The sequence below is a fragment of the Esox lucius genome, chromosome 12, assembly GCF_011004845.1.
Source record: "Esox lucius isolate fEsoLuc1 chromosome 12, fEsoLuc1.pri, whole genome shotgun sequence".
In the NCBI taxonomy this organism is placed as follows: domain Eukaryota; kingdom Metazoa; phylum Chordata; class Actinopteri; order Esociformes; family Esocidae; genus Esox; species Esox lucius.
In genome coordinates, this window is record NC_047580.1 from 17,512,070 (window position 1) to 17,538,578 (window position 26,509).

Below are 26,509 nucleotides of genomic sequence, written 5' to 3' on the forward strand. Positions count from 1 at the left end.
CTCACAGGCTTTCACATTAAATATCCCTTGAAATCCATCCTCTTACATAGGGGCCCCATGGAGAGTGTAGGCTACATAACATATTTTCGACTAGGGGTCTAAACAAGGCGTGTGTGGTAGGTATATGGCCAATATACCATGCCTAAGGGCTGTACTTAAACCATGGCTCAGGGCACATCACAGTGCCAAGAGAGCCATTCTCCATGGTAAATGAGCAATGTATACCCTTGCCATTAGAAAAGTAGTGCAAATAGAAAAGTAGAAAGTTTTTTTTTGTCATGCTTGTATACAGTCTCTTATAAACCTGTTGGTTTAAATCCTGAACGCTGAATGGTAAAAAGCTGTAGTATATGTAAGCAATGTGTGGTATATGGCCAATAGACCACAGCTAAGAGCTGTAATTAGGTATGACACATATACAGCACTTACAGTGATAATACACATCACAAATCCCAAAGAGCCTCTATTGCTCTTATACACTTGTTACCAACGCAATAAATACAGTAAAAAGTGATGTGATGTCATACCCATTGTACAAGGTCTCTTATACCCAGCTACCTCAGCAATCAGGATTAAAACCACCTGGTTTAAAAGATCTCATATACAACAGGTTTTATTTGAATTTGTAACTGGTTTAGAACAAAATGTGTAATAATGAGGGTTTGTGGTATTGCCAATTTACCATAGCAAAGTCATGTATCATCGGTTAAGTATATTGGCCATATAGCACACGCTTTTGTGCCCTATTGCTTACAAATACCACAGCTTCAGCCAATGAGCATTTTAGGTTTAAACTCCAGGCAGTAACACAACAAGACAATCAAAGTAATATAATAGGAAAATATAAACCACTCACTTGTACTAATGCATCCATCAAATAGAGCAAAGAAATCACCTGAACGGTAAATGGAATGGTGTGCTTTAGAAAGACTTTACCATTATCACCCACTATCCCAGGTTAAGTGGGTTGAGTCCCAAATCTGGGCCCAGGAAGTTCATAGGCGGTTGGTGGACAGCCAGTACTAGTCCAGTGTTTGGATATTAGAAAGTGCACAGACCCATATACTTTTGTAGGCATAATTTTATTACTCACAATTAGCTTTCTGATATAGAAGAATTTATACTATAATTTCAGTAAAAGCTGACCTTATACTACACACACACAAAATGCCAATGCCCAAATGAAGAAGTCATTGTAAACTGGGATTTTCTGTGAGACAACAAACATCATGAAATACATGATATGCTGTGGTGAATGAGAATTAAAAAAAGATGAAATATACAATTGATCATATACAGCATAACGCTCTACAACAATATAGACATTCTCACAGTAAATACTTGTTTAAACAAAATACAGTTTTTTAAAACACAATTAACTCTTTGGCTTTTTATATTCTTGAGGCAGTTCAGGTTAAAAAAAAAAAGCTACAGATTGCAGGAACTGTATTTGTAGGCTTGTACCTTCAAAAAAAATAGTACACTTAACATGTGATACATTACACATTACAGTGCATGAGTACATCAACATTGACATCTAAAGTAACAGATATACAAACATTTCATTCAAACATCAGTGCGAATGTGGTAATATACATCAAACTACAAACACGATCTTCCAAAATATCCACTACGTTGCTTCCATTACAATACAGGCCTTTACAAAATGTTAGACAAAGTTTATTAACAGGCAGACCTATAGAAATGCACTTTTAATTTGTTCAAAAAAAAAAGAAACATTTAATTAATTTGTCTTTCATAAGCAGAGGGAGAAGTGAAGAAAAGGTACCAGCTCAACTTCCTTTTCCTCTTTCTAGTGGGTCATGTGTCTCTGAGTCACAGACTAGGTCCTATGCACCAACTGCTCTGCTGTGGTGTCTGGTCAGCTCCTTTTCCAGTCTGTCCATTAGGTCCAATGACATGAGTGCTTTTTCAAACTCAACACGCCACTTAAAATGAAGGAGATAATAAGAACTGGACCACAATGTCATATGAAAATCCAGATTCCAGTGTGCTCAAGGCTGATATCCAAAATATGGGTCCTCTGAAAATGAGATGCAATGAAAACGTTCAAATTGCAGGAAGGCCAAAACATTAATGGGAACATCTTAGTTATGGAAATATTCATTTTGTCCTGAGTATGACTGGGGTACCTGCTTGTGGTTGAGCACCTCCATGACAGCCAGTGCTATCACAGACACCAGGGGGACCGACCTCTCCTGGCTGTCCCACTGTCCCTGCAATGCCCGGAAGTCCCGTCTTGCCATCTTCTCCTCTAGGACCGGGACTGCCCATCTTGGCCTCTCCTGGAAGACCTGCACAAATACAATCAACCAACAGCCAAATGAGTGGGAACAGGAGAAATGACAAATGAATTACAGTATTTGTGACTTTTTCCAGCTCGTAGACAGACAATACTTTGCATACCCGCAAATCCTTTGATTCCCTGTGGTCCCTGGACATTGGACCCTAAGCTGCCTTTCTCTCCAGGGGGTCCTCTACGTCCTGGAGGAAAGACAATCTTATCACCGGTCTTGTCACCACCACCACCACCAATATCATTAGGGCAAAGAGCAATTGAATGGGTAAAACCCAAGGCCTCACCCATCTCTCCTGGGTACCCAGGCTTCCCTGGATCCCCCCTGGTCCCAAGTCGTCCCTGGTGCCCCCTCTGTCCTGGTGGACCCTTTCCCCCCGGTATACCAGGCTCTCCTGGGGGACCCACTGGCTCCTCAATGGGCACAGGCTTACGGCTCATCTCAGTGAGGAACGAGTCCAGCTTCAGCACCTCATCTGAAAAGCACCTTGTCAGTAAAAGCTGATCTAAATCCACACACACACACACACACTTCTTTTTCCATGTTTGTGGGGGACCGGATATCTATGTTCCCTGTCCCCTAACGCTAAATCTAACCTTCACCATTCCCTAACCCTACCCTGTACGCATAAACTTAAACATCAGCTGTCATGAATACATGTACAACATGGCAGTACTTACTGTGCACTAACTGCTCACAAGCCTGAGTGACCAGCTGAAAGATCATTGCCATGGACTGAGGCTCTCCCTGAAACAACATGGCTGTCAGTTAATGGGTCACAGAGAGCATAGAAAGAAATACTCCAATATTAGAAGCCTACCTTCTCCCCCCGTTCACCCTTATTCCCAGGAAGACCCTGTGAATCAAAATGTCAAAAGTTTACAGTTTACCAGTTAACATCCACTCTCACTACAAACACAGTGAAACTGTTTTTACTTTAACGTTGCGATAACTGAAAATGTGTGGTGGAATGGTTATTGTGGTCAACCATATATTGGATGTAACCGTGTCAACTCAGAAAGCTGTGTTCCTGGGTACTTACTGTAGGGCCCACCCCCCCCAAAGGTCCCCTCTCTCCAACAACCCCTGGGTGTCCTGGCATACCCTGGAAACCCTGAAAACACAGATGGATGGATTAGGGGCACAGGAACAAACAGAGGACATTTACTAGGAAACAATGACACATTACAAAGTATATATCTGCTTTCACAATTATCCGATTCTTACTCTTGGTCCAGTAATCCCTGGTGCTCCCATATTCCCCTCAGAACCTCTGATGCCCTGAAAACCAGGAAAAAACCAGGAAACCAAGGTCAAATTCAGAACTGATACAAATACACTAAAAATGCAAACCCTTGAAATCTTGAGCTGTTGAGTCTGTTGAACCGTGGATATATTTGAATACAAATTGAGAATTAGCTCACCTTAGGTCCAGGGGATCCTTCATTCCCCTTGAGACCAGGAGGACCTGGTGAACCCTACAGGAACAAGGACAGAAGAGGAAGTAATGTATATTATGGTAGAAAAAGAAGGAAAGGGGAAGAAAAGAAGAATGACTTAAGTCAAATTATAGTGCAGTGATTTAAATGATGGGAGACCGTTAAAGTCAGGATACAATCCTGTTCTGTTTATAGCTCAGACTCACCTGGCCTCCTGGCTTTCCCACCTCCCCCTTCTCTCCCCTAGCCCCTGGAGGTCCCTGTAAAAACAAGATGAGGTCATAAGGTCATAGGTGATACCTAACCAATAATACGTTGTAACCGATAATAACACAACAAAGATCCAAATATACTTACATGCAAGATACACTAAATGCAGAATACACTAAATGCATATATTTCCCACTGAAAAGGAAATTCATAGATGTTTTCAAAAAGCTATGTAGTAAAGGATGTAGCAAAAAGGATGCTCTATATACAGTAGACCCTGTTCTGGGTTTGCAAACATTACCACATGAGGGCAGTTTCACACAAAAAGCTGGCTTGTTATGTTGCTTATGAATGCATTTCACAATACCTTTGGATTAAAGTTGGATTATAATTAGATGAATGTCTTGTTTAATAGAATGTTTGTGTCTTTATTGGAAACATACAGCATTCTCCTTAAAGGTAGACTCAGTGAAAGGATATTAGTTATGAGCCCTGGCGCTGATGATGAGACAGTGAGGTGCATGTCTTCCCTCTCACATAATCACACATAACGTGTCATTCTGGACCAGGACAGAGAGAATGTTTTTCACTGTGGTTTAATGCTGTCCGCTGTCGTAGAAATTGACCCAACATGCTCTGTACCTACTGCATGTACGTGATGTTGCTGAGTCTACTTTTAAAACAAACACTTAACCTCCAACCTGTAAATTGCCTCTGGCTTGCTTTTAATTCAATGAATGTTTGCATTTTTACAAAAAATGGGAATTATAAAAAGATCACAAACATTATAAAAATGAATAATGACACTATTTAAATGTTACGGTTCAGAACGAATAACGACACTATTTAACTGTTACGGTTCCCGAATGAATAACAACACTATTTAAATGTTACGGTTCAGAATGAATAACGACACTATTTAAATGTTACGGTTCAGAATGAAGAAAGACACTATTTAAATGTTACAGTTCAGAATGAATAACTACACAATTTAAATATTACGGTTCGGAATGAGCAACAATACTAATCTGGTCCAAAAGTAACACTTTCTCCCCTCATAGGTCCCAGTGTTTCCATTCTGTCTGCCAGTTATCATGAACAAATAGAGGACAGAATTGCTCCTTATACATGCATCCATAGCTTAGTCAGTATGTCCTGTTGTTATAAGACATCTAAAGTTTGACCCACCGCTTTGCCCTGAACTGTCAATCCTCGAGGGCCCCGACTTCCCAAGGGCCCCAGCACGCCTTCTGAACCTATTTTTCCTGAAGGGCCCATCTCACCCTAAGAAGAACAGTAGTGGTGAACATATACAAACATGAAGATACAGTACTGTATGTCTATTATACACTATAAAAAACCGCCTACCAACATGTAAATAAAACTGTGTTAGGACTGAGTTTGCAAAACAAAATGTTCAAACCAAACCTAAATGCATTGAAGCAACTGCCATGTGATTGGTTGATTAGATAATTGCATTAATGAGAAATTGAACAGGTGTTCCTAATAATCCTTTAGGTGAGTGTATACACATATATATATAGTAAGATGTCTTTTTTAACAATGTATACTAAACTCCAAATACTTCTGTACAGTCCACAAGTGATATGACCTCTGACCTTTTGTCCTTCCTCCCCTTTTTCACCCTTTTCTCCACGAGGACCCGGTTTTCCCTAAAAAAAGAAAAACAGGGTTAAACATTATTACAATGGTTGTATAATTATCTTAGCATCAATCAGTAAATCAGTGCACAACATGTGGGTTTAGTCATGTGGTCAGTGTATGTTGCTTTCATCATACAGAACACCGGGACTCACAGGCGGTCCGGTGACACCTGGGGCTCCAGGCACGTCGGAGGTACAGGTGCAGGCATCGGCAGGGGCCGGGCAGCTCTCCTCATCTCTCTGAGACAGGATCACATGATCAAGACACACTTAGTTCAGGGCTTATCACTAGATAAACTGACCTCTGGGCCTATCTAGTGCCAGGCGAGCTGGCATTCATACAACTCCACGTGTCCCCGGACATCTGTGTATGTTGATTTTAGACAGTCACTTTAATTGAGTTACTACAGTCACTAACCAGGCCAGGAAGATCACAGCAGGTGTCCTCTAATGCCCAGGTGGTGTTGCACACGATCTCAAAAGACTGCAGCTGGAACTGGGGGCGGGGGGGTTGAAAACGGCCTGGTTTCATCTCTGAGTTCCACGACAATATGTTGATGTGTGGGTAACAGTAACAGGCTTGTTCCAACTCACCGGGGCAGAGCCGCTCTGTGGTCCACGGGTCTTCGTCAGTTTGCCCAGCATTTCAAAGCCGTCTGTGGGCAGAGTGCCCAAGGGGCGGGCAGGCCTCTCACCCACACGCTGGCAGTCCACAGAGAGGGATACGCTTACCTGGTTGATGGACAGGTGGATCTGCCAATCATAAGACAAGACTCACTCATGCTGCAACATCAGAACCATAGACAACATGTGGTCGAAACCTCTGATTACAACCTAAAACTCATCATTGTCTTGATATTGAACGGTCTTCTATCTCTCTGTCACCTTGTGGAAACTGCCATAGAACAGCCTGTGGACTTGTGGCTGGTTGAAAGTGAGCTCTTGAACTTCTCCTCTGTAATCCAGACTGAAGTATTGCAGCAGTCTGCTTCCAGCTGAGAGGGAAATTCGAGAGATGAGAAATAACAAAGTTCCCAATCAACAGGGCATTTAGTGAGAACCCACAACAATGAACACCATCACAGGGTAAACTATAGATCTGTCAATATAGTGACCCCTTCCCTGCTGGGACTCACGGTCTAGCACCACGCCCATCTTGGGCTGGAAGTCATTGTCAGTGAGTTGCCAGAGTGCAAAGGGCTCCTTGGGGGTGTCCTGCAGTAGACGGAACGCCATACTAATGGTGTGCTCTGAAGAAAAGCCTGCCGGGTGGATGAACCTGCGCATGGAAGGACCAGTCTAAGACAGTAAAGTAAAACTGTGTGTGTGTGTGTGTGTGTGTGTGGGTGCGTGTGTATGTTGGTATGCATTTGCCAGTGTGCGAACCTCTCACCCCGTGCTTTGAGTGAGCTGGACGTCTCTGTACACAGTGTAGGTGGGTAGAGTATTGAAGACAAAGGGTTCAGTAGACACGCCCTCCACAGAGGAGTGAGCCTTCTGGGTCAGACCGAAAGCCTCCATCATATCAAACCCTGGCGCCGAAACACACGCAGACTGTCACACACACCCGAGTACATGACAAAATCTTTTTACTTCACCCATTTTATTCCCCCCCATACCTTTTACGATACTGTGTCTGATGGTCACCACAGGGCACACTGGAACACAAGAGGGCAGTGTTTAACCCCAGTATAGCATTGTCCTGTTACATATCTGTCAAGGGAGCTCTGTTCTGGACAGACAACTGGAATAGCAAACATTACCTTCATTGCGAATAGGGTTCAGTCTGGGATAAATGGGGATTCTGGCCGGGGCAGAGGCTGTTCGGGTAAACATCCAAACGGTGGTTAATCATATACACTTCCAGATCAATTAACCTGTTATCAATTAACGTGTCGTATGTGTTTCACACTGCATCTAACCACTCTTCGGGAGTGAGGCGATATCAAGATGATTGTAGATGTAAAAAGGGTTTCATGAAATGCATTTGTCTGATTGTACTTCCAGCATTTGTCACTGATCTGTTTCCATCTAGTATCATGATGACACTACTGACCTGTGGGGTGGAGAATGGAGACTGCAGCTCCCTCTACTGTTTCGAGGCGGGAGTGCACACTGATACGGTACACAGTCTCCGGCTGAAGCTCAGTGAAACAGTAGCTGCTACTGGATGCGTCCACTATCTCCTGCTTTGTCTCTTTGTCTGTATCACCCAAACAGGGATGTAGAGGAAAAACACACACCACACACAAACGCCGTGCGCGTTAGCTCCCAATCCCAGACTCACAACCCGAGCACTTTCAGGACGAGAAGGACTGTTACCTCTGAAAGACTGGGCGGCAATGCGGTATCCGCTCACAGCTGGAACGGGCCTCCAAGACACACAGATGCTGGAGTGATCAGACCTCATCACACTCACACTGCTCACCCTCAGACTGGCTGGAGAGACAGACACACAAGGACGGCTGAGGACGGCTGCGAATCACCGCCCTGACGGCGCGCTCACAGGTGACCGACAGTCACGGACACCTGAGTGACTACTGTTCGGTCAGACTCACTGGTCTTGCCCTGGGCCGAGGCGCTCCCTCCCTCGCGGTTGCGGTACTCAGCAGTGACCAGGACGCTGTAGCGTGTGTCCGGTAACAGGGACCGCAGCACAACCCGTCTCTCGCTGCCGGAAACCAACACCTGAGGGGATGTAACCACACCGTCACAGGCTGACTGTCCGTGTGCGTTTGTGTGTATGTCGTCTGTGTGTTTGGTGCTTGTTCCTCACAGTGTTCTCCTGCGTCTCCCCTCCTGTCAGGGCTGTGTAGGAGACGTGATACTGCAGGACGTGGGCGTTGGGAGGAACCCAGCTCACCAACAAACTCACTGCTGTCTCCTCTGAGATGGACAGGCTGGACGGGCCGCCACCTGACACTGCGGTACGACGTGAGACCCAGGGGTTAAATGAGGATTTAGGAGGTGGGGGGTGGGGCATGTGTCACTGCACAATGTATCTGCACAGAGGAGCTTCTGGTTTATATATAAAAAACAACCTTACATGGAAGGCTTTGCGTTTTATATATGTATGTAACTATACAACCCTGTTTCCAAAACAGTTGGGACGCTGTGTATAAGACATCAGTCTAACACGTTTCTAATAACCCACAATGTTACCCAGGTGACTGGCAACTCTGGCTTTTTTCTTCAAGATTTCTGCATAATATCTGTGACTAGACTAGAATCAGATACTGTTATATGAATATATAAAAATCTCATATTAGGGCTACAGGTGTTGGGGCTATGCCGGGCTACCCACTCCCTGAATGAAGTTAGGCTCTTTCTGCTGAACATCCCTATACAGTACAATATATTGAAAATGTGTGTATGTTGTCCTCACAAGTGCTGTATCGTATTGCCACTGCCTCACTCTGGGCTCCGTCAGCGTAAAGGGCAGACAGTGAGATCTGATACTCCTTATCGTCCTGCACCTCCTCCAGTATAGCCCCCTCACTGTCCCCATCCACCCTCAACTGAAACACAGACAACATCAACAAACAATAGGATTGACCTCATTAATCAGGAATTCAACAACAACATACTTCACCAAACGAACACGCCACCCGCGATACAGTGCAGTCAAAGAGGCCATGGAGAATGTTCATCACATACTACACCTGTCTCAGGTCTCCACCGCTGAGTGAGATCCATTTGATTAGGTAAGACACAACATCATCTGCTGCTGACTCCCACTGAACTGTGATGTCATTTCCTGAGAAGTTGGTGACTCTGAGATCAGAGGGGGCGGGTACCTTCACTGATAAGAGAGATGGGTGGTTAACTAAAACCTGTCACATACCCAGGTCATGTACGGATGTGGATTGTGTGTCTTCTGTTTCATTGTCTTACACGTGGTGACGTTGGCTGTGAGTGGGGAGGACAGGCCCTGCTGGTACTGTGACTGTACTGACACCAAGTATCTGGACAGGGAGGACAGGTTCTGAAGCAGCACTGAGTTCACACCTGTCACCTCTACCTGCGCCACATCACGCACACACACACAGACACACAGACACACAAACAAGAAACATAGAAAATCAGCCAATCAAGGCAACCTCTTCAATGAATCATTGATTAGTAAGTCTCATATAGTCCACATTAGTGAGAGATGCGTTCTGGGAACATGCTAATAACAAAAACATTTTTAAACCTCCTGTTTGGGTTGGATGTGTAATATGATGTCTTATCTTAGTTAGTCAGGTTTAAAAGCTAGAGGTTTCAATGACATGGGTCACAAATAGACACGAACTGGCCACTTTCACCCTCAGGGGCTCAAACACACAGACTGCTCCATTAACTGGTGACTACCTTTTTGACGTCACTGCCGTGGTTGGTGCTGCAGGTGATTCTGTGACGGGGAACGCCGACCCCTCCAGGAACCCAGCTGACCCTGATCATGCTGTGGCTCACCATGGGAAACCGAATACTCACCGGGGGGGGCAGGGGGTCTATGGAGAGTGGAGGACAGAGACAGAGCGGTTCAACCCTTCTTAGCTCGACAGCAGCTGATTACCTTTTGGTTCATAATGAACTGTGATGGCTCCCTCACGTGTGGTGGCGACGGCTGTGACAGGGTCACTGGGGTCTTCGTCATACAGCGCGTACAGGGTGACGGAGTAGTCTGTCTCTGGCAGTAAACCAGACAGCACCACATCAGTCTGGTCTGCCCCAAATTTCACCTGAGACATGGAAAATCATACACACCATTAACATACATAACACCCAACATCAAAAGACACACCATTAACATACACAACACCCAACATCAAAAGACACACCATTAACATACACAACACCCAACATCAAAAGACACACACCATTAACATACACAACACCCAACATCAAAAGACACACACCATTAACATACATAACACCCAACATCAAAAGACACACCATTAACATACACAACACCCAACATCAAAAGACACATCATTAACATACACAACACCCAACATCAAAAGACACATCATTAACATACATAACACCCAACATCAAAAGACACACCATTAACATACATAACACCCAACATCAAAAGACACACCATTAACATACACAACACCCAACATCAAAAGACATACACCATTAACATACACAACACCCAACATCAAAAGACATACACCATTAACATACACAACACCCAACATCAAAAGACACATCATTAACATACATAACACCCAACATCAAAAGACACACACCATTAACATACATAACACCCAACATCAAAAGACACACCATTAACATACACAACACCCAACATCAAAAGACACAACATTAACATACACAACACCCAACATCAAAAGACATACACCATTAACATACACAACACCCAACATCAAAAGACATACACCATTAACATACATAACACCCAACATCAAAAGACACACCATTAACATACACAACACCCAACATCAAAAGACACATCATTAACATACACAACACCCAACATCAAAAGACACACCATTAACATACACAACACCCAACATCAAAAGACACATCATTAACATACACAACACCCAACATCAAAATCACCCCATCGACAGACACAGATCATCAACACACCATCAACCGACACATCCAGACACATCAACAGACACACTATTAGCAGACACATACATACAGACCATTAAAAGACAACTTCATCAGACACACACAGACACAATATTAACAGACACAGAGGGACCATCAACAGACACACCATTAACAGACACATACAGACGGATCATTAACAGACACCGGCTCAGCAGACACACACAGACACAATATCAACAGACACAGAGGGGCCATCAACAGACACACCCCTCTTGATCTCACCTCCTTGGCATCGTCAGGCTCTCCGTTGCTGAGGGCAGAGTACAAGGCCATGTACTGAGTGGCCCCCGCTGCGGGCCCCCAACGCACCCTCAGACTGCTAGGTGACGAGGGGGTCACCTCCAGACCCACAGGCATGGCCAGGGGCACTGATGACCCGGGAGGGAAGAGAGACATTGGGTAGAATGTAGCAGTTATCTCTACGGTTCGGTACCTAATATTATTTTAGGGACGTTCAGACAGGCTCTGCCTTACATGTGGTGACAGTCCCTCTGAGGGCCAAGCCAACGTTGTCCTCGTAGACGGGGAATACTGATATGTGGTAGAGGGTCTGAGAGGTGAGTCCCCCCAGCAACACACTGGTGACAGTCCCGTTCACAACCACCTGAACAAACCGAGCCAAGGGACAATCACACACAGCCAAACAGTGACATGTTCACACAACCGCCATGTACTGACCACATTTCCAGAGGTCCTGGGACCTGTAACCACCCCAACGTAAATGGACGCCTGCCTGACCTCCTGTGGGCTTGGTCCCTCAGCGCTGTGGAACACCACTCTGTACTGCAGGACCGGTCGGCCAGGTCTGGTCCAGCCCAGCCGCACCTCCCTGGGGCCCAGCTCAGAGAACTCCATGTCTGTGGGGCTGGGGTAGGACAGCACAGGATCCTCGGTCGGCCGCGCTTTTCCTGCAGGGAAATCAGGGAGCTTTGCTTGGTATTTTCTCAGTGGGTGGATATGGTGTTTCCTGACTTTCAAATTGACTTGGCTACAATCAGACTTCTGTCAGGTTTAAGCATCCCTCTCCAGAAGAACTCACTCCTGATGATGTTGCGTTCCTCTATCTTCTTACAGAGAATCTGCACCAGCCGGCCCACCAGTTTACTGAGCAGAGGGAAGTCATTCACATTGTAGACGTTGAGATCCAGGGGCTCAGACGCCACCTGCCGCAGTTCTGCTTCGTCTGCATTCTTCACACCTGGGAAACGGTCAGGGGCATTTCACTTTACACACACACACACACACACACATTAATGTTCAGAAACACCCATGCAACTGACAAACAAAACCAAGCCCAAATAACGTGCAGTAACGAACCATATGAAATGCTCTGCTTCCCATCATGGAAAGGAAACGGCCCGGACTAAGATCTCACCTACGGCGATGATTTCCACGCCTGTGCTCTTCAGCCGGTTGGCCGCAGCGATGGCGTCGTCCTGCGACTTCCCATCCGTCAGCAGGATCAGAAAACGAGGGGTGTCAGGCCTCGCTCCCGACTCCTCTCTCAGGTTCTCCTCCAGGACGTGCAGCAGAGCCTGGCCGGTGAAGGTGTTGCCTCCCTTGTACCGGAAGTTCCGGACCGCCTCCAGCAGCTGCTCCCTGGTTGTGAAGTTGTTCAGCTGCCACTCAGTGCGAGGGTCTCCGCTGTACTGAGACAGGGCTGGGAAACGGAAAGTATCATCCAACACATTAGTTTCTGGTGTCCTGTACAGTCAGAAGCTAAGTGGCGGGGTCTACTGCAACTCTATGCAGCTGTAGCAACAATATCCTGGCCAAAACCATCGGGATTAGGATGAAAGGAAAAGTACAGACTCTTTAACATCAAAAGACTCCTGCCAGCGGAGCCGTTATTTATGTGGTATCTTGTTGTGTTAATTATGAGATCACATAAATGTGATCCCTTTGGAAACCAAAAGCCTGATCAGCCGAACGGCTGTACTCACCGATCTGTACCCGGTCAGGGCCGATTTGGAAAGGCACAACCAGGCCCTCCAGGAAGTCCCGGACACGTCTGAAGTTGGTGCGCCCGATGCTCCATGAGCCGTCCACCAACAAGACCACGTCGGCGGCTGCTGTGATGTCACACTCAAAGGCCATTCGAGTGGATACCTCTGGATCAAAGACACCATAATCAAATCCACGCTTTCCTTAAAAAAAATAACCGATTCATTCAAAGGAGTGACTGGTACCACAATGGGCCTAACTTAAGGGCAGAACCACAGGCTCCTTTGGTATTTGACCCGGCAACCTTTCAGTGACTGACCCAGTACCGCCCCACGAGCAGTACCGCCCCACGAGGTGTGTAGTAGTAGTACGAGCGTGTGTGGGTCTATGTATGTTACAGAGGATTAAAGAAGAGAGGTACATTTCATCCCCAGGGGCATACAGGGGAACCCAGCATTTTCCTGTCCCCTCTGTCGCCCCACCTCAGGAAACATTGTCATCACATCTGAAACAGACACTCACTATCACATTTTCTAACCAGCACTGCTCTTACTACCAAGTAAGCTTTCGACTTCCCTTGTAGGACTGGAACTCATGGATGCCAGAGTATGTTCGCAATGGCCTTTGAATCACCAGGCATCAGTAAACATCTTGTCTGCCACTCTTGCTGTTTAACCCATGGTACTAGACTAATCATGGATCTCAATCAGTTTCAAAACAACACATTAGATCAGTTAAAAATAATTCTTCATAGCAGCCTATTAATTATTCAATCTCAAAAAACATACATACTGAACCTGTTACACCCCCCCCCCCTCCAATTTCATTGGTGGGGGTCAATTAGAGTGGTTTGGAAAGGTACTGATGCACCTGTCTTTCCAATGTGTTTTCTGTGGTAAGGGAGAGTCACTGTACCTGTGACAGGATAGCCGGAGACTGTCTTCCTTAGTTTCTCCCTGTCGGACGCCGGATCCTCCCCCTGAGTTGTCCCCTGCTCTTCCTTATCATCCACCTTAGAGCGATCCTTCTTCCTCTTCCTCTTCTCTCTGGAAGCCTTCTCGGTCAGCATTTCATTCACTGGGGTAGTTGTGTCAGGAGTAGCTGGTGGCTCTACAGAAACCCAATTTGACAGTTGGTTCTACAGAAACCCAATTTCACAGTTGGCAGTGGTAAAGAAACCAAGTGTCTCTGCTGACCAGCGCCTGTATGACAACCTACACATCCAGGTAGAAGACAGTGACATCATAGTCTTCAGTTCTAATGAGGTACTGGTCACTAGTGAAGCCCTGACTGGCCCTCCTTTATCACTGTTTCTCCCCAGTCCCTCTCCAAGGCCAGATTACAGCTGTGGCACTGCGGCAGGGCTCTCATTACAGACCAAGTGGGAGAACTCTGGCGCCTCTCCAGTCTCCTGCCCCCAAACCTCGCCGTCAACCATGCACATAATGACAGAGCCCGTGGCGGAAGACGGGAGCACAGCTTTAGATCAACTATAGGGAGGATGTGAGGAGATGTTGTGTGCACCATTGCCACCCGCAACAAAAGCAATGATCTATCCTGGACCCATCAGATATTACATGCATCCTTTTGCCAAAAGCACCACTGTATGTAATTACCGCAGCAAACACCAAGTGAAATAACCATCATTCCCGGAATCCTGTTAAAGCCCCTCACTTGCACAACTTTTGATCATTACTTATAACATTCACTTACAGTAAGTGCTTATTGGCCAGAGTGAGGATACTCGGAATGACTCTGTAATGTACTCATTCCCTTAGACCTAAAGGGCCCTGGGGGTTAGAGGGCCCCATACCTGTGGTGGTGGTTGTAGGCTCTCTGTAGACCACAGTGGGAACATCTACCAGGGTCTCTATGAGGTCGTCCAGTTCCCCTGACCCCGACCCCCCTGGCAGGGCCTTCTTCCGCTGTTCACGACTGCCACTACGGACCAGCTCCTCCTCTCGCAGGCCCTCAACTGGTGGGACATAGAGGGGAGACAGGGAGGAGATGACAACGCCATGGATAGACACAGGGAGGAGGAACAGATGATGGAAGAGGATGAAAATGAGTGTGAGGAGGAATTAGGGACAGGGAGATTGTTGAAGAGCAGTGGATCAGTAAATGAACCTTAATCATCTTACATTCTACACTGGGTTATATACAACAATAAAATGCCAGCACCCCAAGCTATGACAGTGGCAGAGAGCCAAGCTAGTGTTCAGTGGTAGGGCAGTAAAGGAAAGGTCGTTGGTTCAAAAGCCGACAAGGTAATAAAAACATAAATCTGTTGTCATGCCCTTGAGCAAAGCACTTAACCCTAATTGCCCTTATAAGACACTCAGGATAAGACTTTAATGTTGAACATTTCCAATGAAAAGGGCAAATAAAGCCTTAAGAAAATGGAAAGTGTGACAGCAAATTGAGCGTGACATTTCAATGGAAATAATAAGTGGGATGGGGGGTTTGAGAAGGGAGGCCAGGAAGGAGCTCCCAGATGAGGATCGTTGTTGAATGACAGCCAGATATGTTCCAGTCAACACTGGCCTGACTTGTCCCAACACGCTTCCCTCGACACAGTAACCCACTATCCCTAAAAGGTTGGCAACAACAAGAAACATTCAGCATTATCACATGTAAAACGTCTGTCAATTACTCTCAGACTAGCAGACCAATTACTTTGAGGTGTGGTAGAAGTCATTTTAATACTAGATGACAATTGCATTGTAGTGTTACTGAGATGAATTATTTAAATTGAAAGGACCATGTGTGAGTTATACAACCTGGAAGGGTGCTCTGTTCCCATAACAGTTAGTATATAGTCTCCCTCTTGCAGCAATCACTGTGTGTAATATTGTTAGGTATCAATTACACATGCTGCCTTGTGCAAGAAAGGCTGGTAGGTATGAATGTGTTACTATTGTATTTATTATGTGTTTGTACGTGTTTCTCCTGTGTATTCAAGGCCAAAAGTATGGAAATAGTTCTAGAAAGGCTTTTTTACGTAACCTACAGGCATAATTATTTACTTGACAGCGTATGTGACAGTTGCTTTGTGATCAGCGGTTTACTAGCCGGTAAAACATGTGTTTGGTAAAGCCCACCAAGGCACATTCACGTTGTCAAGGGAATTCTCGAAATTCCTAAATGCTTTGAGGATTCCAATAAATCACATGGAAGCTGTAGGTGATCTACGTTAGAACAGGAGTGTTGTCCTATCAGATCTGTTAGGTAAGCCTAAGGACTGGACACGGAGGCCTGTGTGTTGACATACACACTTCCTCTGTCTTTATCTCTGTATCTGCACACCACTCCCTCACAGTTTTCCTTCTCGTTGTGCTTCACAGTGCAGCGGTCATTATCTTTCTGTAAAATATTCTGTCCATCTTGCTCCAGTTCTCCCATACTGGCCATAGCAGACATTCACCTAACCTCCTATCCCGTTCAACTCCCTGTCCCTACTGCCTTCGCATCCATGAGTTCCATCCCGAAATTCCATAAGATAGTTTGGGCTTCCAACAGTGATTTCTGTACATCCCTAGAGTGACGAGAACCCATCAATATGTTCTCGTCAGTATTGTTTTTCTATGTCTCCATTTTATCATTGGCTTGTCAAACTATATCTGACAACCTTTGTGCTGGGCCCAGATACAGAACATGGACATCCACAACTCCATCCAACAATCAGGGGTTCACTAGTGGCCGACATTCGTATGTTTGTACGTGGCACACATTTGTCCACCGCCCTTTAGTCCATCTCCCCTTTCCTTTTTTAATCTACAGCATCCAGTTATTTCCCCCCTGTTCTTCATCCTCTCCGTCCTAGTCTCCCACTCCTGTGTCTTACTGGTGAAGCGTCTCTTGGCAATGAGCTTTTCCAGGGTTCCGTTGAGCACTAGGACCTGGAGGGTGTACTCCTGGCTGGAGTCCAGACCTACCACTGTAGCGCGGCCGCGTGTGGTTGTCAGCATCAGCTCAGGCTGCGGCACCTCTGGAAGACAGAGACGTCACCTCATCAGATCACCACAGAAGTGAGCGCACAACCGTCAGACAGACCCACGGCTTCGTGCTAGCCCGACAATGCCAGAGAGAGATTGCAAGCAAAAATAAAAGACAAAAATCTATTACAGCTTTCATATTAAGACGACAGTTGGATTGGGAAGACAGACAAGCTGTTATCCTTTTGTTCAGTAGTACAAAATCTGAGAGTCATGACCAGGAAGATGGTTGGTTAAGCTACAGTATATCTCCCCGAGCTATCAGCTCACAGCTAAGTGTGTTAAAGATTACATAGACAAAACATAACAAATGTCAATTGTTCTTTAAAGGCTTTATTTACAGCATCAACTAAGCCAGGGTAAATTCTATGCATTTATTCTTCTGGCCACCTCTTCATCGTTTCAACAGCCCCCATCTCGATGAAATCACAAATTACTCTTCCTGTGCTTCTTTTGTAGTGGTGTCCTCCTTATCTTTCTCTATTCCCCCTATTCTCTCCTCCCTATCTCCTCATCTTCCTCTCTCCTGAGAGCTGCAGGGTAGGCAGGCATTTCTCATGTTTATTTTACCGCATACTGTTTCTGAGTCACACTCACACAGGCCTGTCTAGACTCAGCGAGGACTAAGAGAATGGGAGATTAGACAGAATATGACAGTGAGAAACAATGTGGTAGTCAGAGGGAACATTCCTAGCATCACTTCACCTCTAGGCAGACAATGGAAAAAAATAAAGAGAGAAGAGTTTTACACTATTTGAGGGAGAACCATACAGATGACTTCAGTTCGTCCCCATAGGGTCCCAATAGCTGCTAGCTAGTTGAACTCTTTGCAGAGGGTTCAGCTTCAACCTAGAAGACATATCTCCTGAAGCAAGATTGATCTACTCATGCTATTAAAAAGGCAGCCAGCGTCAGTTACCGTTACATATCAGTTTGGAGTGGACAGTGCTGGTCTGTCTTTCACTACCTTGTAATTGTGGGTGCATGTAGCAAGTGGTTAGTTGAACGCAGACCTCTTTATTGAGACAGTACGGAGCTGCCAAGTCTGCGCCGTGATGTCATTTGTACTGAATTGTAAATGGCACAATAATGGTTTCGGAGCTCTGCGGACAATTCCTTCAACCTCATGACTTCGGTCTGGTTTTTGCTCTGACATGCGCTGTCAGACCGTGGAATTTTATAGAGACACCTGCATGACTTTCCAAATCATGTCTAATCAGTTGAATTTACCTCAGATGGACTCCAATCAATTTGTAAAAACTCAAGGATAATCAATTGACAGAGGAAGCACCTGAGCTCAATTTCCAGTGTTATAAAAAAGTGTATATGTATTTTTCTTTTTTTTTTATTAATTTAATACATTTGCAAAAAAAAGTAATTAAAATAATAGTAATGATGTAATACATTTTAAATAGTAATACATTTTAGAATAAAGCTATAACATAAGAAAATGTGAAGGGGTCTGTATACACTCCGAACGTACAGCTCCGGAAAAAATTAAGAGACCACTGCACCTTGAGTTTTGAGTGAGGAACAGAAGTGTTCTATTTGCAGTGGACTCTTACTTTTAACCCTTCTGTTCCTCACTCAAAACCTTCCTTTTCAACTTTTTTGGAAAGGAAAGAAAAATGTGCAGTGGTTTCTTCATTTTTTCCAAAGCTATATATGAAATACTGTATATGAAATACACCACCAGCATAATTTAATATGAGGGACCTAGGAAAATGCTGTTGCTTTGAAGTCAGTCCTATTCTATTGTGTGTAGTTCAGTACCACTAATGAGAAGTAGGCTATTTAATAATAACAATTATACTCAAGAAGGACTTGAGGATACGTTGCCATAGAAATCTGGCTTAAAAGTGAGCCACTTTGTTAAGACCATTTATAATCAAATTCAGTGTTGGTTACCCTGCTGCCAACTCAGACGTGTTAAGATTCCCTCTAGAGGACATAATGGCGGTTCCACTGTGGTGTACAGGCAGCTCATTGGGAAATTGTAAGTTGAAAATAATTATTGAGGCATTGTACTTTGGATAAATTCATTAATACATTAATGTTCTTACATACATTGAACAAAATTACAAACGCAACACTTTTGTTTTTGCCTCCATTTATCATGAGCTGAACTCAAAGATCTAAGACTTTCTCTATGTACACAAAAGGCCTATTTCTCTCAAATATTGTTCACAAATCTGTCTACATCGGTGTTAGTGAGCACTTCTCCTTAGTGAGATTATCCATCCACCACACAGGTGTGGCATATCAAGATGCTGATTAGACAGCATGATTGTTACACAGGTATGCCTTAGGCTGGCCACAATAAAATGCCACTCTAAAATGTGCAGTTTCACTGTATTGGGGGGGGTCCGGGGGGGCCTGAAAACCAGTCAGTCTCTGGTGTGACCACCATTTGCCTCATGCAGTGCAACATATCTCCTTCGCATAGAGTTGATCAGGTTGTTGATTGTGGCCTGTGGAATGTTGGTCCACTCCTCTTCAATGACTGGATATTGGCAGGACCTGGAACACGCTTTCGTATACATCAATCAAGAGCATCCCAAACATGCTCAATGGGTGACATGTCTGGTGAGTACGCTGGCCTGCAAGAACTGGGATGTTTTCAGCTTCCAGGAATTGTGCACAGATCCTTGCCACATTGGGCTGTGCATTATCATGCTGCAACATGAAGTGATGGTCGTGGATGAATGGCACAACAATGGGCCTCAGGATCTCGTCACGGTATCTTCGTGCATTCAAAATGCCACCAATAAAATGCACCTGTGTTTGTTGGTCATAACACACGCCTGCCCATACCATAACCCCACTGCCACCACAGGCCACTCGATCCACAACGTTGACATCAGCAAACCGCTCACCCACACAACGCCATACATGCTGTCTGCCATCTGCCCTGCACAGTGAAAACCGGGATTCATCCGTGAAGAGAAAATCTCTCCAAAGTGCCAGACGCCATCGAATGTGAGCATTTGCCCACTCAAGTCGGTTACGATGATGAACTGCAGTCAGGTTGAGACCCCGATGAGCACGACAAGCATGCAGATGAGCTTCCCTGAGACGGTTTCTGACAGTTTGTGCAGAAATTATTTGGTTCTGCAAACCGAATGTTGCAGCAGCTGTCCGGGTGGCTGGTCTCAGATGATCTTGGAGGTTAAGATGGCTTATGGTAGAGAAATGAACATTCAATTCACAGGCAACAGCTCTGGTGGACATTCCTGCAGTCAGCATACCAATTGCATGCTCCCTCAAAACTTGTGACATCTGTGGCATTGTGCTGTGGATGGAACTGCACATTTTAGAGTGTGGCCTTTTATTGTGGCCAGCCTAAGGCACACCTGTGTAATAATCATGCTGTCTAATCAGCATCTTGATATGCCACAAATGTGAGGTGGATGGATAATCTCGGCAAAGGAAATTGCTCACTAACACAGATTTACACAGATTTGTGAACAATATTTAAGAGAAATAGGCCTTTTGTGCACATAGAGAAAGTCTTTGATCTTTGAGTTCAGCTGATGATAAATGGAGGCAAAAACAAAAGTGTTGCGTTTGTAATTTTGTTCAGTGTAGATTATCTCTCCATGGTCACCTCTTCAGGTTTGGGAAACAACACCTGCTTATGGTTTCAAAACAACCTAAATGGCAAAACTCAGGCTATGGCAAATACATAAAGTTGTTTGCCATGTTAAAGTTTTGGATTCACTATTGTTCACTTAATGACATTGGAAATACTGTAAATAAACAGAACACAGATATAACAAGTACCCTTGGTATTTGGCTTGATGAGAAGACAATATATCAAACACAAGTTGATGCTTTTGTAAGGAAGCTAAAAATCAAGATTGGATCAATTTACAAATTTTACATAAGGAATTGATCCCTTTAGTGCTATTCTATAAGAATTTAGATGACCCTTATATTGCTGTATTTCTTTTTTATGATGTGTGTGTGCTTAAAAATAATAATAAAATAATAAAAATAATGTTTTTTCTATTTAGAGAACATGGGTAATGACTGCTTTGTGTATTTATATTTGTGTGAGGCTCGTCCCGCATTAGTACCAGAGACATCTGCATTCCCTGCACTGCAGTGAAGCTTATGAGGTGTTAATGGGCCTGTGAGCAGACAGGCTCAGATCAAAATACATGGTCAATAAGATGCGTCATGCAAGCAGACTAGCGTTCGTCAAATAAACACTGTTGATTTCAGGAGCTTCACTAGAATAGCAGGTGGGTGGCTCCATCATTAAGGATTCTGTTTTTTTTTTTTTTAATCTGATGTTCTATCAAGAAAGTTAAACTAACCTCTCCTGAAGTTTAACCTAAACTCTCCCGAAAGTTAACCTAAACTCTCCCGAAAGTTATCTTAACCTCTCCTGAAAGTTAATCTAACCTCTCCTGAATGTTAACCTAACCTCTCCAGAAAGTTAAGCTAACCTCTCCAGAAAGTTAACCTAATTTCTTCTGAAAGATAACCTAACTTCTCCTGAAAGTTACTCTGGATGAGAGCCTCTGCTAAATGACTAAAATGTACAAAAAATCTTGCTAACTTCTCAAACCAGATTTGTTGGATACCCTAAAGTACTGCAGTCTCACCTGAGATGGGCTTCACGCGGACCTTGTATCCCTGGACAGGCCCATCAGCTTCCTTCCATTTCATCTGTAGCCGATCCTCCGAAAGCACTGTCAACTTCAGACGTCCTGTAGTGTAACCAAAACACAGATACAAAGACCCAAAATAAATAAAAATTACATCGACAAAAAAGGTTCAATTTCAACTATATTTGAAAAGGTAAAGCAGTGAAAATAATTTGAATTTCAGCGTACTTGAGATTGAGATTAATTGGACTGGAAAAGCACCCAAACTCTGCATTCAAAACTTGACAAGAAAGTCTATGATGACTTGATACAGGGCAGTGTATCCCTGAATGTGTGGTTTGTAGTATAGCAGTGAACTTGGCAATGGGTTGTACTGTAGGTGTTTGCGGGATGGGGGTGTTGTAGTGGCGGTGCTATTCTAAGATCAAAGAAAGAGACCCCCAAAATCCACTTTTTCAGGCCTCCAGATTTGAAGAAGGAGCCTTATGATCAAATCTGTCTCTTGTTTTCTGCTCATCTCCATAATTTCCAACGGGGGCTTCCCAACAATCCTCTTCTTTCATGTAATTCTCTCTATCCTCCTTTCTACTCTCCAGCTGTCCCTGTCTGCTCAAAGCAGGCCTTGTGTTCTACACTGGAATAGCAAGAGGGACAGGAAATCAGTTTAGGGCCTGGGGTTGAAGGTTAGTTTGAAGGCACCTTATGGAAGGGGTACAGGGCGAAGCGGAAGACACTGTAGAAGAGTGCAGACATGAATCACTGGACTCAGTGTTGCTGGCAGACTTCAGGCAGTGTCATCATTCCGGGAGGTTGGGGCTAAGACGGGGGTAAAGAGTCAAGGGTCTCTGTTCACATGGAAACGTGTGAGTAGTATCACACTGTCCCTGCTTCCTGTTCTGGCAGTGGATCAGAGGGGATCTGGAGACTGTGGTCAATGCCCCATCCTTCCATGAATAACAACAACGACTCATGTGCTCCTGGGCACCCAGCGAGCATAAGCCGTCACTGCACTAAGACATCTGACTGATCTCACTGCTGCCCAGTGACAATGAAACAAACAAAACACAGACAATTCAGGACAGATGATATCTCTTATTTGAATCCATAGACAGTATGTGCGTGTGTGTTTAACTTCTTTCCACCGTGACATGAGTCAACCCGCCATGAAGGAGGGAAAGCAACAAAATGACAAAACATCTTTGGCAACAGAATATCCATTGAGTAATATACAGTCCCATGGAACCTGTCCTGATCCATGCTGCAGTAGTAGTGAAATACACGTTACCTTGGCTGTGGATTCCAGAGGTAGACAGTAGGAGGAGGAGCGGGACCAGGTAAGGCACCATCAGTGCAGGAAAGGCAGCCCGTAGACAGTTAAAAAGCATGGTGACTAGAACCCAGGGACCTTGAAAAAGCCAACCAATGAACCAAGTTATTAGCTAACAGCATGAACGATGATTATTTCATTATTGCCAGCATCGGTGAGTACTGACCATAACCTGGGGGTGAACAGATAAGGTATCATCAAAAGTTATTGTAATTAGGCCAATTCAAAATGAATATCTAATAACTCCATTGAAGCAGATGAAAAGGCAATGTGTTTCCCCTTTCCCATGGGAACGCTGAAAGGCATATCATGACACCCAGGCCAGTACAGATGCTTAAATGCTGCCTGCCTACCATTAGGTTAGCCCTTCAATTTAAGGGCCAAATTACACAGACAGACAAACACCGCTTTGAGACCCATAACACTACAGATGTCTGAGGTAGGAGACAGGGAGGGACAAAGTGCTGGGCCACCAAAACCATGCATCAGTGTGAGGCTGATAACATGATCAAACACTAAACCCAGGACACCTGTATGTGATCAGTGCACACCAACAACAGTGTTCAACAAGACTTTTTGACAACTTCAGAATCCCGAATACTTAGTAGTGGTATTATATCCCCTTTACTGGGGAAGACAATAGCAGACGACATAATTACAACTCTTTTCCCATCTGTGACCTGCACACTGATCCTAGTAGCCCTGGGCCGTGAAAGCCTTGACATGTATCTGATCGCTTGATGGTTGTTAACCCGGGGTATGGGCAGCTCAATCAATGGTTCAAGTAGATTTATTCCATTCTTTTAGCCTGTCAGACCAGACAGAAAACAGCAGGCCTGCAGTTATGCCACAAAAGTTTTTCTCCTCTACATGTGAAATAGAGCAAATAACTGCAGGAGCAAATGTTAACTTTTCTTCTAACTACAGCTCAGTACATGGCATAGTTTATACAAGTATGGTGGTGATCCAGCACTTATATACTGTAGGTTGGTTTGGTATACTATCATGTATTCAGGTTATTTATAGCCTACATTTAGAAGCGCTGTGATATGATTTAGCTATGTAAGGTATTATTATTATATATAAGTACTTTTCCGTATGTAGTCTTTAATGGGTTTGAATGTAAATATTCCTGTGATTGGAACTGAAACACAACCATTTGCAGAAGATTCACTGCCCTCATCAGGCAAGTGAATAATGTGATTTGTCCGACAAGATTTGACCAGGCTAGCGGGCCATTGTAAATGTTAGACCCTATTTGATCTGGAAATACAGTGTTGTGATGTACTGTTACAAAACATTGTTGGGTGACTCTATTCCCAGGCCATGAGCCCCATTACCAGCCCTCTGGTTTTAAGTCAAACGTCCTCCTTACGACAACATTGAGACATTAGTGTGTCCCCGGGCTACAAATTTCAGACAACAATGTCCCTTCTCAAATCTACAACTACAATGACTTTAAAGCAGTATCATTCCACATCTGACACCAGTGTTGTGAGATATGAAGGTCCAGGACACAGGTTTATCTGGCAAGCATGTTACTTACAAATCCAAATGCATTTACTTTCTTTTTCTTTTGACAGCTTCTGTTTTGTTCATCAATTCCGTACATACTTGCCTATTTCAGGTGCTCATTAGTCTGTAACTATATAGCAGCAAAAGGAGTTGGTACCTATAAAAAGGCATATCCTCCTGGCTATACATTGTTATCAGTCAAGCTCTTCACTGTTGACTTTCAAATGTCTACCAAGGTGTTTCAATCTGTCTGTCTGTCTCATGAGAGTGAGAGAAACAAAACCAGGTGCAAATTCAAAGCATGCTCTCTATGACTCACCTAGCTGCAACTATATTAAGTAACCCAATGGAACGAAATAACTACATCAAGCAGCCTAATGGAAACTATATACATCAACATCTAGTTAACATTAGGCTGCTTGATACAGTGACAGAGTTATAGCTGGAAAATCTTTTGCAACTGGTTTAATCTCTCTGACGTGCATGAGACAGGTAGACTGATCAAAACACCTTGATAAGCCTTTGAAAGTTAAGATGTGGAATGAAATATCTCCTGAACACTGTACTGCCGTTATTATTGGACATACAACCCCTTTACTATGTAACATCAATGTAGAAAGAATGTATCTGTTAAAGAGCCGTCAACCTACCAGTTTTCGCACGTTACGTCCAGTATTCCGTCAGAGAGAGCTGAAATGCATTACAAAGGTAGGGATGTCAACACACCGCACTGCTTTGCTCCCACTTCAAGCGCTATCTTTTAGGGGTGAAATATGATAGCTCCACGGGCCCTCCTACACTCGAACATGGGCGTGGTGCACGGCGTTCAGAAAAGTAACATTCCCAAAAGAGTACAGCAACGCTTACTTTAATATTTGACATAACATGTCTAGTCAGATCCTGTCCTTACTTAGCACATAAGAATAATTAATAAGGTAGGAACGGGTGTGGAATAAGTGCAATATATCACGGCTAAAAGATGTTTGTACGTGCAAGCATCTCGGAATGCAGAATATAGCATTCAGCCTGGTGTATTGGCAGTATATTGTATATTCAAACTGATATATTGGCAACTGCACACGTTTAAGAGGCTTTATTGATATTAGACGTCAATTGCCAACAATGAATATTAAATAGTTATCTAACATAATACACAGAGGTAAATGTAGTAAATGTAGAGTGACCACATTTCCAATTTGGTAGTGAATGTCGGAGACCGGGACATTTTAGTGTTTTACAGATGTCCCGGGACCCGGGACACCCAGATTGAAATCGGGACAATCCCGGGCAAACCGGGACGTCTGGTCACCCTAGGTATATGGGCTCATATCCCCCTTTTTTATTCGTAACACCTTGTTCTAGAATTTAGCCCAAGAGCTGACCTTAATATGCTAATAGAAATCGATAAGAACCCCAGGTTAACATCAACGTATCTACAGGCCTCTTTTGCCACATGTTGAAGTGCCTTCCGACTGTACAAACCTGGCCTAAATGGGAGTTCAGGAAGGAAGAAGCCGCTGCTGTCAAGAAGGAATATGAAGACATGACCAACATTTGTCACGCAACACCCGGGTAAAGACCAAAACTTTGGAACGATGTGCTCTGCAGAAATGAGTCAGAGGTGGAGGCAGCAGTAACGTCATATACACCATGTTTGGTAAAAAGGAAACATTGCCCTTGAAAAGACAACTCTCATCACAAACCTAAAAAATTAAGGCGGTGGTATTATAGTTTGGGACTGGTTTTCTTCCATCCATTATTGAGTCATTCTCCTACTCCTGTCTTTCACGTGCCTGCCAATTGCCTATTAATTGCCAGGTATCTGCCAGCACCCTCCTGACCTGAAA

At 44.3% G+C, this 26,509-nt stretch overlaps 1 protein-coding gene across 3 annotated transcripts; it reads right to left on the reverse strand.

Moving 5' to 3' along the window:
- Positions 1-1,076: 1,076 nt before the first annotated feature.
- LOC105013750 (collagen alpha-1(XIV) chain) lies at positions 1,077-26,162 on the reverse strand. Of its 3 annotated transcripts, XM_020051606.2 has the most exons (42): positions 26,145-26,162; positions 25,313-25,352; positions 23,106-23,225; positions 21,818-21,922; positions 17,054-17,197; positions 15,023-15,184; positions 14,125-14,319; positions 13,209-13,376; positions 12,641-12,925; positions 12,305-12,463; positions 12,004-12,173; positions 11,740-11,869; positions 11,488-11,633; positions 10,226-10,355; positions 9,985-10,124; positions 9,526-9,652; positions 9,294-9,433; positions 9,017-9,149; positions 8,408-8,553; positions 8,190-8,319; positions 7,954-8,070; positions 7,688-7,834; positions 7,395-7,451; positions 7,251-7,289; positions 7,025-7,163; positions 6,768-6,910; positions 6,517-6,626; positions 6,226-6,384; positions 6,050-6,127; positions 5,785-5,871; positions 5,587-5,640; positions 5,156-5,251; positions 3,964-4,017; positions 3,743-3,796; positions 3,546-3,599; positions 3,361-3,432; positions 3,139-3,174; positions 2,999-3,065; positions 2,605-2,793; positions 2,428-2,505; positions 2,154-2,315; positions 1,077-2,044 (listed from the first exon to the last, which is right to left on the reverse strand). In XM_020051606.2, exons 3-42 carry the CDS (start codon positions 23,203-23,205, stop codon positions 2,016-2,018), a joined length of 4,731 nt encoding a protein of 1,576 aa, XP_019907165.2. In that variant the 5' UTR covers positions 23,206-23,225; positions 25,313-25,352; positions 26,145-26,162; the 3' UTR covers positions 1,077-2,015. The 3 variants fall into 3 exon arrangements, with proteins under 3 accessions (XP_019907165.2, XP_010873815.2, XP_019907166.2); XM_010875513.3 differs by lacking the exon at positions 26,145-26,162 and having other exon boundaries at positions 25,313-25,398; XM_020051607.2 differs by lacking the exons at positions 15,023-15,184; positions 17,054-17,197; positions 21,818-21,922; ... (1 more) ...; positions 25,313-25,352; positions 26,145-26,162 and having other exon boundaries at positions 13,209-13,374; positions 14,125-14,181.
- Between the last annotated feature and the right edge of the window lie 347 nt (positions 26,163-26,509).

What these genes read in the sequence shown, in the direction of transcription:
- LOC105013750 (XM_020051606.2), bottom strand. Translation starts at nt 23,205, where the DNA reads ATGCTTTTTAACTGTCTACGGGCTGCCTTTCCTGCACTGATGGTGCCT. An exon ending in GGAACGCAACATCATCAGGA is followed by an intron (nt 12,174 to 12,304) that starts GTGAGTTCTTCT and finishes ATTTCCCTGCAG; the next exon opens with GAAAAGCGCGGCCGACCGAG. An exon ending in GCGGTGGAGACCTGAGACAG is followed by an intron (nt 9,150 to 9,293) that starts GTGTAGTATGTG and finishes TCTGTGTTTCAG; the next exon opens with TTGAGGGTGGATGGGGACAG.